This window comes from Trachurus trachurus (assembly GCF_905171665.1).
Source record: "Trachurus trachurus genome assembly, chromosome: 7".
Lineage (NCBI taxonomy): Eukaryota > Metazoa > Chordata > Actinopteri > Carangiformes > Carangidae > Trachurus > Trachurus trachurus.
Genome location: NC_139901.1, coordinates 18,842,094 through 18,858,614, shown reverse-complemented (window position 1 = coordinate 18,858,614; position 16,521 = coordinate 18,842,094). Strand labels below are relative to the sequence as shown.

At 46.7% G+C, this 16,521-nt stretch overlaps 1 protein-coding gene across 2 annotated transcripts; it reads right to left on the bottom strand.

The window, feature by feature from the left end:
- Positions 1–375: 375 nt before the first annotated feature.
- On the bottom strand, positions 376–15,700 carry fignl2 (fidgetin like 2). Of its 2 annotated transcripts, none has more exons than XM_083976220.1 (3): positions 15,572–15,700; positions 13,788–13,928; positions 376–3,474 (listed from the first exon to the last, which is right to left on the bottom strand). In XM_083976220.1, the coding sequence occupies exons 2-3, from the start codon at positions 13,810–13,812 to the stop codon at positions 1,451–1,453; spliced, it is 2,049 nt and encodes a 682-aa protein (XP_083832346.1). In that variant the 5' UTR covers positions 13,813–13,928; positions 15,572–15,700; the 3' UTR covers positions 376–1,450. The 2 variants fall into 2 exon arrangements, with proteins under 2 accessions (XP_083832346.1, XP_083832345.1); XM_083976219.1 differs by lacking the exon at positions 15,572–15,700 and adding an exon at positions 15,072–15,188.
- Between the last annotated feature and the right edge of the window lie 821 nt (positions 15,701–16,521).

Here is a 16,521-nt window from a genome sequence, read left to right as displayed (position 1 = left end):
CCAACAAAAAAAGGAATATTTTCTGTATACTAGCATTTTTTGAAGACAATCATCACTCCACCATAAACTACAATAAAAACAAAAGGTAAAAGAACAGAAAAGAAAAATGTATTTATATATTCATATATAATAATACATGGATTTATGGCATCAAATATCCTTTGAAATACCTGAATTACATTCAATGTTACTCTTTGTAGCATATTCAAGTTTCTCTCCCGAGGTAAAGCCCAGCTGCAGTGAGTGTTACTAGACTGTCAGGTTTCTCCTCGCTCCTTTATCTCGCTCCGCGACACTCCCTACTAAGACCCTAAGATTACATACATTCTTTATTTCGTATTTCTGAGGTAAAGAAATTCTTCCTGAGCATTTCAAACAAGACTACATACTAAGAAAACAAAAGGAGTAAGTGAAATAGAAAACACGCTGTAGGAGAAGCTGGGTGTGCAGGTTAAGTGTTGCTCTGCGGGTGTGATTCTCAGGAAAACTGCACTCGATGAGGAATGTGAGACCCAGAACAGATTTATGGAAGTCCACCAACAACTATCCAAAAGTAATCAAGTAAGTTGTGAATTGTACCATTTTAAGTGAGTGTATATTACCACAATGATACAGATAAGATAAAAGTATTTCTACAACCAAACATGTCTAGTGCGACTGAAAGGTTTTGCTTGTACATTTGAACTCCTGGCGAGGGACAGCCGCACGGTCCAGTTTAATACATGTGATTACATTTTCTTTCCTCCCCCAGAACAGTAAGGACAAACTGCTGCGTCATGATTTGGTAACAAGCGATCAAGAATATTAATATACTGCGATTTTGAGGACCAGTCTGTTTGGGGAGATAGAACAGCACTGTTGATTATGCATTTGGTTTGACATGTTTTTGGTCAAAAACTGTGGTTTTCTGTAATGTTGCTGATCCCGAGCCCTTCGTTCTTAATGATTAGTGACAATCCAATGACTAAATCAACATTAGGATAACATGGTAGTGGACTGGCAATAAATACGATCCTGAGAGTAGCAGTCAAAGGGGGTATTTTGCAAACCCTGATTATCCATAATCTTGGACCACGTTACCTAGCAACAAATAATTGATTTTTGTCCTGGACCAAGGCTAATCAGGATCTCCGAGAGTATCCAAATAGCTATTTGATTCTCCCATTGGCCCTCCAGTACACTACCCCAGTCAGCAAGGCTAATTCATCTTTCTTTTCTTTGGGAAAAATAAAATATTGCGGATATTCATAGCAAAACAAAAACAGTACACCATGGCATGCTTCTGCCAGTAAAACAACTCTGTCAGCTCTCCTGTATCGCTGAGCTTCTCTGGCTCTTTTGGCTTCATAATCTGTAATTACAAAACAACAACAAAACATTCCCAAGGCTTGCCATGTCAAAGCAAAGACAGGTCCGTGGTGCAGTCCAAGTACAGTGACTGGCTGCTCTCTCAGTGGCTATACATCTTGCTCCACTCTGTACAAGTGTCCAGTTCTTTTGTGGTGGTGTGTGGGCACACCTTGCAGAAGGCATTCTCAAAGTCTGTGAAGGCTGGGGGTTTGGAGGGTGTGGGGAGGCCGTGCATGGCCCCGGTGGGGGAGGCCGCGGAGGAGAGCGCCTGCTGGCTGAGCTGCAGCAGCTCCCACACTGAGAAGCCCTCGGTGCGCTGGAGCACAGCGCTCAGCTCCCTCTCGCTCAGGCTGCAGCCCTGAGGCGACAGCGCCTGCAGCAGCACTTGCCTACGCATGCCCACATCTGGCAGGCCGACGTGATATCGCTTGGCAAAGCTACGATGAACCGCATCCTGCAGCAGATCTGGCCTGCCAGTGGCACACACAAGAATCACCAGACCTGTGGTCCCCACCTGGGCTTTCTCCAGGGTGGTCAACAGTGTCTGCCTCAGCCCCTCCTCTTCCATGGCCTCCACCTGGCTGAGCAGCACCACCGAGGGCTGCCGTGCCCCTGCCACCTGCAACAGAGACCCCAGGATGTGCTCTGCCTCGGCCTTTCCTTTAGAGGCCAGCATGGCTCCACTCAGCTGGTAGAAGGAGGCCCCCAGCTGTGAAGCCAAAGAACGAGTCAACGTGGTCTTACCCCCTCCCCGGGGCCCAAACAGCAGGACGGTTCTTGGTGGCCGCACCACTGGACTGGGCCTTAGCACGGGCCACAGCAGGTCCTCCTCCAGGGCAGTCTTGACGTGCGTGAGCCCGACTAGCTCACCCCAGCCTAGTGCCGGACTGCAGTCCAATAACTCCCCATTGACAAGGTCCAGCAGTCGGGGATCTGGACTCTTCATAGTCTCACACAGTGGAGGACGTTTGTGGGCCTGAGAGCGGTGCTGCTGCTGCTGGGTAAAGCCCTGCTCGGCCACACCATTCTCCCCCGTCATACCCGCTGGAGGGCTGTACTCCCCTGCTGCCCCATACTGGGGGGACACCAGAGGCTGGGAAGAGGGCTTACTGGGCTTGAAGGATTGAGGGTCTGTGCTGCCTGAACTGCTGAAGCCGTTTCCCCGGCACTCTGTTTTGTCATTCACACTGTAGGGTGAGTTTCCTCCGGCCTTCAAGGGATCGTAGCTGTATTTCCTGTAACGAGAGCCATCGCCTCCCTCGTCCTTCTCCACAGTCATCTCAAACGCTTTTCTTTTTAATGTCCCTCCAGACTCGGACGTGCCAAGGTTGGTGCTCTGGTAACTATAGCTGCCTCCTACCACTGTGGGCCTTGACGGTACAGGAGTGGGGGCTGGTAGACCTGAAGGCAGGTAGGTCGCAGAGGGATGGCTGTAGCTGGGGGCAAGGCTGGTCTGGGGAGGGTACGTGCTTGGGGGGTAGTTATAGACAGGTGTGGGAGGGCTATAGCTGGGTACCAGAGTGGGGGTGGATTGGAGAGTGTGCAGGGAGGCAGGGGGAAGTGCTGCGCCGGGTTGGGGACAGTACCCTGAGGAAAGATAGGTGCCATTGTAGCTGGAGGGGTACTCGCTGGAGCCACTGCAGGAGCTGCTGCCGCTGTAGCCAGAGTCCGAGAGGTTACTGTTCACCACAGACACGCTGCCAACTCCTGGGGGGCCCGCGGATGTGGCTGCAGCCTTGGAGCCCGAGAGGCTGTCGTGTCCACCCAGGGAATACGAAACATCAGTGCTGTGAGTAAGTGGCCAGGGCTCCAGCTCAGTCTTTGGGCCATTGAGGCCCCCGAAGGCTCCTGGCTCCGGGTAGGCGCCAACGGTAGGTGGCCGGTCATACGGTGAGTCCAGCACGCCAGCGTACTTCTCAGCATAGCGCTTCAACATGTTGGAGGCTGTCATGGCAGAGATGTCGTCGTTGGCCCAGGCGTAGTTGTAAGCGCTGCGGCCGCGGCCAGAGTAGAACTCCGACTTGTGGGCTGGAGAGGAGGTGGTGGAGGAGACGTCCAGGTGCTGCTCAGGCCACTGGCTGAGAGGCTGGGCATGCTCTGGGTTCCAGTGCATCTTCAACAGACCTGACAAAACAAAGACACACACGCATTAAATTTTGAACCTGACAAATCCTCTACAAGACTTGAGTCTCTGCAGACTCAGAACACAATCAAAATAGTTTGTTCACCATTAAATGTGATGAATTACAGGAATCATTTAAAATCTTTAGATACAACATCCACAACATTTACTTCATGTAGAGGACAACACAGATAAAAACTTATTGGACTCATTTGTTATGATCAAATTTGTATGACAATGGTATAACATTGAATATCTTCAACCAAAAATGCTAGTCGACATTCAGCCTAATATGGATTAGCAAACTAGACAGTCCACACGGTGACACATGGTCCGAGCCCCACACTCAAAGTGGCCAGTGACAAGAAATGGCCTTTCTTCTGCTTGGAAATGAATCTTTTTTCATTCATGCCTGGTAGCAGAGGGGGCTCAAATTTCCCAGAGAGGGAGATGGTATGGTAAAGAGGAGGTGGAGGGAGGCAGAGAAAGCTGCAGAAAGGAAAAGAGTGAAAGCAGATCGGTAGGTTGGATTGTGTTGTTTTGCAGTTTCCCAGCTTATGTGGGAGTAGCGATAAGATCCCACTACTATTCCCTATACTGCTAGCATCTGCAGGTCTCCCAGAGGAGCTATTGTTATCTCCCCGTGCATGTTGCTCTGAATGCCTGCTCTCTCCGCCCTGCACCCCCACCTACCACCCACCAATCCACCCACCCACCGAACACCAGAGCTCCAAAGGCCCAGTGGCCGGCTGGACAGAGGGAGGGAGGGAGGGAGGGAGGGAGGGAGGGAGGTTGTGTGGTTGTGTGTGTGTGGTGTGTGTGGACAGTGGTGTAGAGAGAGTGAGAAAGAAAGGAGGAAAGAAAGAAAGAGGGGGGTTGGGTTTGGAGTTGCAGCATAGTGTGCTATTCATCAGCACAGTCTCCCATGGAACATTGGGAAAGTGGAATGTCTGTTCCTCTGGCTGACTTCAGCACAGGCCGAGGTCTGATTGATCATGGCTGCTACACACTGAGCACATCAGGCAAGCTAACAGGAGACAGGGCAGCAAGGCCAAAAACAAAACAAAAAAAAAGAAGAGATTTTTGCTACATTAAGTGTTTTCCCTCCATGTGCACTCATGAAAACGCATTTGAAATCTGTGGAACTTGCACATCTGCACATAGCAAGTAATATAACATCTCCTTCAAGGATGTTACTAACAATTATTTTCATTATTGGTTCATTATTTTGTGATTTTTGTCTATGGAATTCCAGAAAACTGTGAAAAAATGGCTGCAGCAGTTTTCCACTGACAGAGTTAAAGGTTTAACCAACACAACAAAATCCAAAGATATTCAGTTTACTTTCATGTACGACTCTGCTTGAAAAAAATATATAAGCGCAACTGTGCTGAAAACACATAAAACTGACTATTTGATCAACAAAACAGCTGCTTATTTCTGTTGATCATCAAACTGATTCATCAATTTCTCAAATCAGCTCTAAACTCCTATTCCTGCATGTAAACTGCATCTGCACAGTGTTCATACACTATCAAGCCCATTTCACCTGTATATTAACCAGATAAATCACAATATCATAGTTATAGATTCATCTATTTCATGGAGACCAGCACCACCTCTTGCTGAGGCATTAGCTTGACATTCCACACATAGCTTGGCATTATTGAACTGCTACGATTTACCCTGAGGTGACGACTACTGCAGCTAAAAAAGAGAAGTAAAAAGGAATATTGCAAAAGCTGTCATTACCGGCCTCTGCCTTCCCTTCAGTGGACGCCTGATGATTCATTATTCATAGCTGTCTGTGTGTATGGAGCCAGGCTTCTTATTGCCATTTAAATCAAATCTCAATATCCACAGCCTGTGATTTTTTTTTTGCTGCTGTTCTCGCTCTCTCAAGCTCACTCCTAAACTTTGGCCTCTTTCTTTTCCCCGCTTTCCAAACCTCCCCATGTGTATTTTCAGATTACGCCTGTTATTTATTCAGTCAAATGAGACCAGCAGACCAGATGGCCGCTGGATTATCATGTCCTTCATATTCAAATCCACTGCCTTAAGTTCCCAATGGCCAAACCAGTTCAAGTGCTTCCCTAAGCTTCAGCCAACCCACACAACCACACACCCACCACGGCGAGCTGCACAAGAACGTTCTCACACTCTTGTATTTTTACAAACATACTGAAGACAGTGGCTTGTCCACACCCAGATTACCACATATTTTTGTGGTCTGACTTGCAGGTCTTTGTCCAGCCTGCAGAAACCATATATGTCCTGCAGGCCCTTCCCATCTGCAGCCCAACCAGTTTGTGAGCAGCCCCAATAATGGGGCCTGTGTGTGACAGAGATGGATGAGAGCCCAGGGGAGCTCATAAAACCTGCAGCGGGGAGGGAGGGAGGGATGGATGGAAGGAGGGGAAAGAGTGGACAGCAGGCCCTTCGTCCTCTCTAAGCGGACTGGAGCGGACATTAGAGGACTCACTGAGGCGGGCTAACTGCTGTCCACTCCATCATCAGAGCAGCACCAACACAGAATGGACTTCTCTTGCACTAACCCCCCACCACCACCACCACCAAAGTAATGACCAGCTGCCAATACCTGAGGAACCAATTCACCGTTACATCTGAGAGTAATATCCATACGTCTTTTAAGAGCGTGCATTATTCTCAGTAATTCTTTCTGTGTGCACACTGTGAGTTTGATGAGTGAGTGAGTGAGTGATTCGCTGCCACCCACCCCTGATGAACACAGCAGGGTTGCAGTGCAGTTCGGCCCTTTCCATGTAATTAGATCTTGCCTTCTGCTGGACTGTGGTTTTTAGAGCAGCAGCACTCCACAATAAACTGAGCAAGCTCTAATCTACACTTCTGCTTAAATCAGAGCCATCATGTAGATTAATTCACTGGAGGGACAGGAAGAAAGCTAAGATTAGAAGTAGGAAATCAGGACATTGTGGCCACACTGTGGGTAGCAGTGAAATCATTAGATTAACTCCAATATATGTTTCAGAACAATGCTAGATTGTCATTTATCCACTGAAACATGACAACAGGCTGCTAATATAACTTTATAATGTTGTCATCCTGATCAAGGAGGCTGTGTTCCCATTCTTACCTTTATCATGAAACATTTTCAGCTCTGAACAACATGACATTTGCCTTTCCTGCTGCACCCCCATCAACACTGTCTCAATCATATTAGGGGAGGATTATGGATAAAAACACATTTATAAAGCATGGACCAGGACAACAGCATGTTTGAAACTGGGGATCTTGTCCTCATCCTTTTGTTTTGGAAGCATTTGTAGCCGCTGTTAGTTTAAGTAAAGCTGCTCTGCTCTAGTCACAAAGGGGGTGGAGGAGTATTTCATATATTTTATTATTTCTCAGTGGCTTTGTCAGATTTATATCAAATAAAATCACAAATTGTGTCCAGGTTAGGTAAACATAAATATGTGCCGAGGCTGTTTTTCTGTTGACTGATGGTTTCACTTGGCTGCAAGGAGGTTGATAAGAACCTTGTGTCATGCACATGAAACTTCCCTCTGTTTGTGTGTGTGCTCTTGGCCCCAGGAGAGACAGATGTTCTTCTGCTGACCGCCTTACTGTCTGTGCGGCCATTGTCGTGGACGGCCGTCCAGCAGACGTGCACGGCTCGGACAATCCAGTTGGCCCTGAGACAAAGCCTGAAGGATCCTATTGTCAGGGGCCTGTCTAATTATGGAAATCTTATTAATCTATTCAGCAGCAGTCCACTGACAGCTTTTGTGTTAGCCTGGGATTTATTGAGGGACCTGTGTGAGCTGCATCCTATTGTAGGAGTGCGTGATGAAGACAGTGGCACGGCTCTCTTCAGCAGAAACCTGTTTTATTTTGAGGAGGCCCTAAAATTAAAATTAGATCGCTTATGGCTCCGAGGGAGTGTGTTAGGTTTATCTGTGATTTCTGCCCTCGAACGCTCTAATTTAGTTTCCACAAAGTCACTGAATCTGATGTTGACTGAGTGAAACTGAAGTAGCTTCTGGCCCATTAGGGCCTGTAGTACTCTAGACTGTGTTGTGGTTTCCTATAAAAGAAGTATCAGTGGGTGAGGTGAAACGTTATCTTGGCAGGAGGCCCAGAGACGGAGGGCTCCAGTGCCGTTTCACAGCTCCCCTGAGGTTGATTTCTCCTTCTCCCTTCCCGGCACTTTTGTTTTCTCTGCCCCAAGGAACAAAACGGACACGGATGCAACAAGCCTTCTGGGACAGCCGGCTATTAAACTGTGCCGATTGTGAAGAGGCTGCTTGTAAACAAGAGCGCTGTGGATCAATCCAATCAGGACTCTATTCAGGGTTGAGCTCTACCCCCACCGCTGACCAGAGAAAACGCCGCCGCTCCATCGTCCACCTCCACACAGTGGCACAAATTAGGTAGAGGAAAGTGTCTCTAAACCCTGCCACATTCTTTGTTAATAACTCATTAAAAAACATCAAGAGCCATCATGATGTAGACCATGGGAGTTCAGCTGGTCAACTTCACATTTATGAAATATGCTACATATATATATATTTATATATAACAGCAAGTTCTTTCATCAGAATTCAAGTCAAAAGATTTTAAGCTGCACGGTAACACAAGTTAAACAAGTAAAAGCTAAAACTTTCCCTCTGCTCTAAATGAAACCGTTGACCCTGATGGCTTCCACGGCACCAAAGCCATTCTCTCTGTTCAATACGGAGGTAAAAAATGTTGAAAAAGATATCAACATGAACAGTTTACTTTATGCCGAAAACAAAATTCTTTCAGTGCCTCAATAGAAAAAGCTGCACTGAGGGCAGTGTCCAATTGTTTTGAGAATGCTGCTCCGGCTGTTGTGGCAGTATGTCAGGGATTCAATTTAGACAACATCTCAGAAACAAGACACTTTAAAGAAAAAAAAAGAAAAAAACTGGGACTGAATGCACTTAACAATACACAAAGCACACAGCCGCACAAGGGGGAATGAGAGGCAGAAAGTGGAGAGAAGGGCAGACTGTGACAGACACTATATTTGTGCTGATAAATCACAAACTTGGTGCTTTGATGATTGCATCAGTTGTTATGTATTCAGCAAGCGCCGGCTGATCAATGAGAAGCTGGATGAAACTCCTGCTTGCTGGACATTAATATGTAGAAGAAATGTATCTATTTTTTTCTTCAACATTTTTCTAAACACTTTACACATAAACATTTTCGTTAAACTTCATTTTGTTATGTGATTAAGGGATGTGTTATGTGATTTTTTTAAATGAATGATTAAGAGTTAAGTTTGGTGAAAACAACATGGAATCTGTTATTTATCAGAGTTTGTTATCTTGATTTGTCGTTCACTCTTGAAGCCCCCTTTAGTCCTCTGTTCTCAAGTTCACTGTGATTTATGGCACTAATATCAAGCAGGACATTCTCACTAGGCTGCTGCGGTCCTCCCGCTGCATACTACCTGGCCTGTCATAAAAACACCAATCTGAAAGGCCGGCCACATTTCACAGCCTGGCAGGTAGAGACAGAGGAAAATTGTCTCTGGACGTTCTCTCATGTTGGTATGAAATACACATTTTATCAGCTTTTGCTCAGTTTCTACGAACATACTGAAAAACGGCAATGAATTCTTCAGATATATATGTGTGTGTTTTACTGCACTCATCTTAGACAATGTCAAGTTACCATGTCCTATGCTGAATAGCCTCTGTTATCGTGTGGGGTATTGCAAAAAAGCTGTTAAAGGAAGTGTGAGGTCAGTCCCAGAGACCCTTCCCAAACCGCCTTAAGACAGGGATAATGCACACACCAGACAACAGGGATCATAATTTATCAGCCATGCATAATTGGGCATTGCTAGGGAAAATTATTATAAATCTATGCGTTAGTCACAGAGCTGCTATCAATCAAGAGAAACACAATCCCGCACTCCCACTCTGCCTGTCGCTCCCTTCGGCTCATCTGCTCCCTCTTTCATGGCCCTAAAAAGATGTAATAACAGAAGAGTGCGGGAGCTCTGGTGGGGAGTTTTCACACCTGCTGCCCAGAGCACGAGCAGACGCAGCTCTTTTCAAACACGCCTCACCAGTCCAATCCCAGGAGGAAGAAGCCCATCTCCTGCAGTGGCATTGAGGGATGTCCTCTATGTGTGTGTGTGTGTGTATGTGTGTGTCTTTCTCTCTCTCTCTGTCCCTTTCTCTGTACCTTTCTCTTTCTGTGCATAGAGCTATCTGTACTCCATGTATCAGAATGACAGTTTGACTTGCTCTATTTTTTGTTTCATCCTCCTTTGGGAGCGTCCCGGGCCAACTGTCAGAATAGTTTTTGTCAGCATGTACAGCTAATATGGTTTTATTATAAGAGAAGGACAATGTGACAGCACTCTACTGTGCATTTTGTAGGAATAATAAAATCACATCACCCTTGTCTATAATAAAATATACTTAGAATAAATGACAATTATTTTTCAAAGCCAATCAATACGCGTAATGAAATTCACCTCGTTTTAGCACATCTCCAATTCATTATCAGAGAACAAATATACGCCGTCATTAAAAGTTGCTGTTTTGCAGAGTGGAGCAGGCAAACTGTTTGATGACATTTTGTTAAACATTGATTCATTGACAAATGTGTTTAGAGCTGAAACAAACACAACAAAGCAAGTTCCCATGTGAGTGCATGTTCATTTTACATCCCTTTTCTCAGCACTCTCCAAAACTAGAAAGCCTCCGGAATAATTGCTGGATGCGTCACTTCATGCTCGTAATTTTAGAAACAACTCCCCCATCCCCCGTGCCTGCTACGCACGTCCACAAATGGTGGAAGCCCCCCCTTCTACCCCCCACCCCTTTCCTTCAAGAAAAACAGGGTTCCTATTTTCTGTGACTGCAGGCTGGCTTTAGGTCATTGTGTCCACTAATATATCAAAGACCAGCTGTCCCAAGGCTCTGTGATGACCAATCACCCCTTCCATCTGTCTCACTCACCCAATCTCTGCTCTATCTCACCCTATTCAGCCCAATCCTTCCTTGCCTATATTCCTTGCAATCTCCTTCTCTCCCTGTTTCGCTGCGTCCTCCACCTCCCTCATTCCCCCCGTTCCCAGTGACCATGTTGCATTCCCTTCTGTCTGTCCAAATCCCCTGGCCCCCTCCGTGCTCCCAGCTTATACTCTCAGCACATGGACAGCGATGGGATTTGTTGTTTTCTGTTAGTACACACACAAATTAGAGAAAGCTCGATATATTCAACAGCCGCAGTCCCCTGCTATGGCGGTGCATTTTATGATCACTGCGCTATAAACTGCTAATGGAATAAAGATGTAAGTATGTTATTTCTCAAGTGTAGTCATTTACTAATTAGCTGCGCTGGTGTGAAAGACGTTGTGTCTCATTGTCAGGCCCTGGATTCTGCTGCCTCAGGAATCCAGTGAAGTGTTGCCATCCAAATGAGCCTCACCACCCTGCTTCTTAATTGGGCCCTTAACGGGAGCGGAGGTCTCCTTAATGAGCTGATGAACCCTCAGAGAGAGAGAGAGCAGAGGGCCAGCGGACTCACAGGGCCCTGGGTCCCTAACCTTCTTTTCTTGTGGACACAGAGACATGCAAGAAGCATGCACACAAACACATACACACACACACACACACAAATACGCACACATACCCACAATCATGCACACACACTGGGGGCTAATTAGAGCCCATTCACACCCTCCACTAATGATCCCAGCTCTTATTCACACACACTTTAGCAGACTGTGTGTTTACTCAAGGGCCTCACAGGCCCCTCCACTGCACCACTCATACCACTCTGACGACAATGGGGAGAGACGCATGCATGGCCCTCCAACCTGCTCCTTCAGGGGCCAGGATGAGACCTGCTCCTTCTTTTTTTCTATACAAACTACTCCATGACTTGGCCGAGTCATTCACAAAGACACTCGCACAAAACATAAAAACAGAGCCCGAAAGAGAAAGGAGAGGGAGAGGGGTCAGTCAGAGGAGAGCTATAAAAACTGCCAGATCTGGACTACTGTGTGTAGTGTGTGTGTGTATGTGTATGTGTATGTGTGTGTGTATGTGCTGTTTTAAAAGAAAAGGTATCGCTACACCAGCGGGGGCCCCCAGCAACAAGAGTTAGGGCACTCCTGGGTTGGCGGCCTGGGACTGATTTAAGAGTGTGTTTGAAGTGCAGATTACAGATTCTTTGCACCAAATCCCTCCAGGAGTATCCATGGCCCCTGGAATCTCTCTCGGGTTTCTTCTCAGGTCCAGCCGTGGTTTCTCGCCCCAGCTTGAAGTCCTCTGGACTGGCCGGAGACGAGCACCAGGGCCGGACACGCCATGGGAGAGTGTGACACACACACACACACTCACTGAGGCTGCGTGTTAGATTGCGATCACAGAGACTGGATATGTTAGAGCTGCCCTGATAACAAAGAGTGAAGCGTGCTGATGGGCGTACCTGTTCTATCTGTGTCACCATGTGCACATTGGTACACTTGTGACCGGTCCATGTGCAGAGGCAGAAATGCCTACAGCTGGAGTCAGAAATAGGGTTGGGATGTCGGAATGATCAACATTCCCACAAAGGGAATTTCAACATGGAGGTGAGAGTCTTCGCATGTCCTGCACATATGCAAAGTCCCTCACAGTCAGTGTTTCGCTCAGCAGAATCATGACTACAGTCTTTAACTAAAACACAGTGAGCTGCAGTGTCACAGGCGAGCAGAGGGATGTGTTTGTGTGTCACTGGTCTGAGAGTAAACAGCGTGACTACCTAACACTGCCGTGTGCGCTCATACGATCCCTGTGTCTGCACACACTTACACTAAGCGGGCTGTTCTGAAACGATCTGAACCCCGCTGAAGCGCCGCAGAACAGAGCCGCTCTGTGCACGAGAAACCATCAAGCTGCTGGACAAGAGCAGATGAAAACCAGCTTTGTGCGTCCTGATCATAAAAAGCTGATCACACACAAAGGCTGCTGCGTAAAGTACTGGAAGATTCCCATGAAGGAGCGGCAGTGTGCCAGCTCTGAAGACATGCAAACTATTCCACCAGCAGTTTGTGACATTCTTGGACGCGGTGTCCACTGCAGCAGCACCGAGTGTTGTCCGTATGGGCTAACAGGGCGCAGGGGGCTGATGGAACGACCAGTTAAACGTGCATTTGTGAGAAGCAACACAAGCATGCATGCATGCCCTTGAGAATAAATCTATGAGTGTTATTTGAGCAACTCCACCTAATTGGATTTGTTGCTGTAAACATCATTTAATGGGAAAGAAACATAACATGTTCTGGGAGAGCTGACATTAAGAGCCACTTGTGAGAGGACATGTTTCATAACAACACATAAGGTCAACTACTTATTCATCTGGCAACAATTCTGAATTCCACTTAAAATAACACTGGCTATTTCAAGGGTGAAATTTACAAAATGCAAACAAAGTGTAATGGTCACTGTCAAACATCCTCCTCTGATGCTTTAATCAAGCTGTTTTGTCCAGTTTGAATTCACACACCCACACACTTGTCTTACACTGCCTCTGCAACCTCTTTTTGGCAGCTCCAATAACTCCATCAATTACGGAGTCATATTTTTTAAATTAACCATTTTGAGTGATTTCCCTCTTTTCTTGTGAGAGTCATGCCAATAATGTTCCTTTGAGGCGAGTTAAAGAGCTGGGGAAAAGGGGCTGTTGAGGCCGAGGCCGCGGAGGCAGCCCCATGCTGGCCAGCAAACAATGCTGTTTTGGAGAGTCAGAGCACTGGACTCAAATGAAACCTGGTGGGAGGGTGCGAAGGGGGGTGGAGGCCAAAACTGGACACGTCAGTTATTAGGTCAGCACCAAGGAGAGAAAACAGAGAGCAGGGCAAAAAAAAGGAGGGAGGGAGGGAGGGCAGGAGGCGGCGTCGTGGTGGTGGGTCCTGAGCTGTATTGGTAAAACGACACTGGCAGAACTGAGGGGTTTCTGCTGCTCACACCATCAGCCCCCCGCACCCCCTCCCACCCCAGCCATCTCCGTCTTCAACCCAGTCATGAAACATTCAGACAGGGACAGTGCCCAGGGTTTAGCTTTTCCACAATGCAAGTTTCTCACCAGGGCATGCACTTTTTCACCTTTTGTTACCTGTGCATTTTTCTTTCTGTTTGCAAAATACAAAACACGACAGTGTCCACCCCTACTCCTGCATATTTTTTTTTTTTGAGCATTAGGGGCTCATTGATTTCAGGCAAAGTCCAACTAAGTCAAGTGAGGTTGTTTGGTGTTACGTGCAGCTGTGTAGACAGAAAGAAGGGTGCAGTGTACTCACTATAGGGGACAATAGGACTCAGCATTCTGTGGAGCTGGTCTCAGTAAGGAGGAATGCTGTTTTGTGAATGCCAGCTAAGGTTAGCATCCGTCCGGCTGTAGTCCATCACTGGCATGAGCTCGCGCTGACAAAAGAACAACCCTGAGAGAGAGAGAGAGAGAGAGAGAGAGAGAGAGAGAGAGAGAGAGAGAGGTGAGGCAGTTACAGGGTGCTGCACAATGTCTGGACAAACACTCACATGTCAACCAACCAATCACACAAGCTTACACACAGACCTAAACACACACACACACATGCAGAGAGAGAGAGAACACAATTCACTCAGTATGATAGAATTACTGACCAACCTGAAAACACAACCAGTGTAACAAAATCAGGGTTCACACACAGTCTCACAAATACACACACTCCGCCAAATTGACACACACAAGGGTATTCATTATTGGCAGGCATTAAGCTGATTGTGAGGCAGCGTTCAGCCTCTAAAGAGGGCTTTCTAAATCTGCCACACAAAAAGACTCATGCATACCATTGCTCTGTGCACTGGGGCAATAAAGACTGCATTCTTAGGACACCAAACACTTTTGGAGCTGCAAAAGCAAAGTGCAGAGGAAAATGTTGCCTGTTTCACATCTCAACCCATCTTACAAAATATATACTGTGTCAGGTATGAAAAAAAGTAGTCAAAAAAATTACTTTATCTATTTTCAAAAATGAGGCAGAGCAATCTGTGTGTTCTGGTCTGGGTTGTAAATGTCACATTTTAATCATGCACAGATTAAAGGCAGTTTAATCCTCCAGATTTTATTGTTTTATTCTGATATAAAGCACCTTTCTCGGCAGAGCCCAGAGATTAAAACCACTGTCAGAAAATTTTGTCGTTTCATCACAGCCATTTGTGTTATTTCTCGTTTCTGTGGACACCAAAGCACCATTTTTTTTATCTGCACTAGTGCTAAACTGCTTTGTGTAAAAACAGCAGACAAATAACTGAAACTCTCCTCCAGTTTTTACAATATGAAAACTTTTTATCCACAAACACACATTCATGTTTCTGTAAATACACAATTCAACAATTGGTAAAGATGAGAGATATTACAATAGCTATCTAAAAACAGTATAGAAAACCAAAACATCACAAAATCTCAAATACAACCAAGAACTAAACAACAACTTTTAGACACAGTATTTTACCTAATGCAACAGTGGAGACATTTACTGCATTCGCACATTGTTGGAGTAGAGTAAAACAATCAGCAATGTACACTCATTCCTGTAGCCTACCATTCATATGGAGAAGAAATTACGCAATGACCACACGGCTACCCCTGGACACCAACAGGCTTCACACACACAGCACCACCTCTTGACGGCGACCCCCTCCGCTCCCACTGACAGTCAACTTTGAACACTCTGCCCAGAATAACTAACTGCACTACAGCGGCAAACCACAGCTTCCACTCAAAGCAAACACAGCTCCGTCCTGACACAGTTCAGCGAGAGGCTGGAGGGACGGAGGGCAGAGTTTAGGAGGTTTGGTTTGGTTGCGCTCAGGGAAGTGTCTCATGGTCAGTGGCCAAAGAGGAGAGGAGAGGAGAGGAGAGGAGAGGAGAGGAGAGCACTGCCGCCGCTGCTGCTGCTGTTGAAAACACGCTCAGCTCCGGTCCTTCTCCTCCTCCTCCTCCTCCTCCTCCTCTTTCCCCTCCAACTTCAGCGGAGTCAAGTCAAACAGCGGAGACAGTGGATCAACAGAGATGCGGAGAAGACAAGACAGGCAGCCTTACCTCCTCATGCCTGCATGTCCTCCATCAGGTCTGAAAGCGCTACGGTTGTAATCCCTGGAGTAGACCGAGCCCGTGTGTGCACTGCTATGCTTTTTTTCAACATATGGGACTCAACTCCACACTCACTCTCCCTCCCTCCGTCTCTATCTCTCTCTCTACCTCCCCTCTCTCTCTCTCTCTCTCTCTCTCTCTCTCTCTCTCTCTCTCTCTCTCTCTCTCTCTTTCTCTCTCTCTACCTCCTCTCTCTCTCTCTCTCTCTCTCTGGCCAGTGACAACAGAGTGAGCACTCAGCTCCCCTCCCCCATGGATCTCCCATCCCCCCCTCTCTCTCTCCCCTCCTTCTCTCACTTTATGCTAAAAGTATTTAAGTGGGGAGAGAGAGAGAGAATGAGGGGAGGGCAGCAGGGAGGGTGGGGGACTGACCAATCCTGCTCCTAAGGGGAGAGAGGGTGAACACAGAAGCCTGGACACAGAGGACAGTGGAGTTTTTGGTTGGAGGGAAATGACCGGGGTAAGTTTGGTTTGCCCTGGGAGGATTAAGAAAGAGCTGAAGGAACAGTGGTCAGACTATGGTGCAAACACACAGAGGAACAATCTCTTATGTCTCCTCTGATTGACCAAAAGCAGGTTACTTAAAAAAAAAAAAAAACGTATATAATTGCTCTTTAAAAAGCCATTGTTTCACTTCACTAATTGCCCAAAAGCAGAGGGAATGTGGCGTTACTTGTTAACTAAGCGCAGCTCTGTCAAAGATGCCTTCAAACTGCCACACCCACATGTCACATCTTCTGAAGGTAACATGTTAAGAAAGCGAAAACAAGACAATGTGTTCAGCAAGCGGCCATCCCACACATAGTTTGGAGGAATTTACTGATTAACAGCTAGCACCACCCCTGCTGACTACAATCCACTAGTCCTGTCCGCACACAGGCCTCTGATCCTTGATGCCA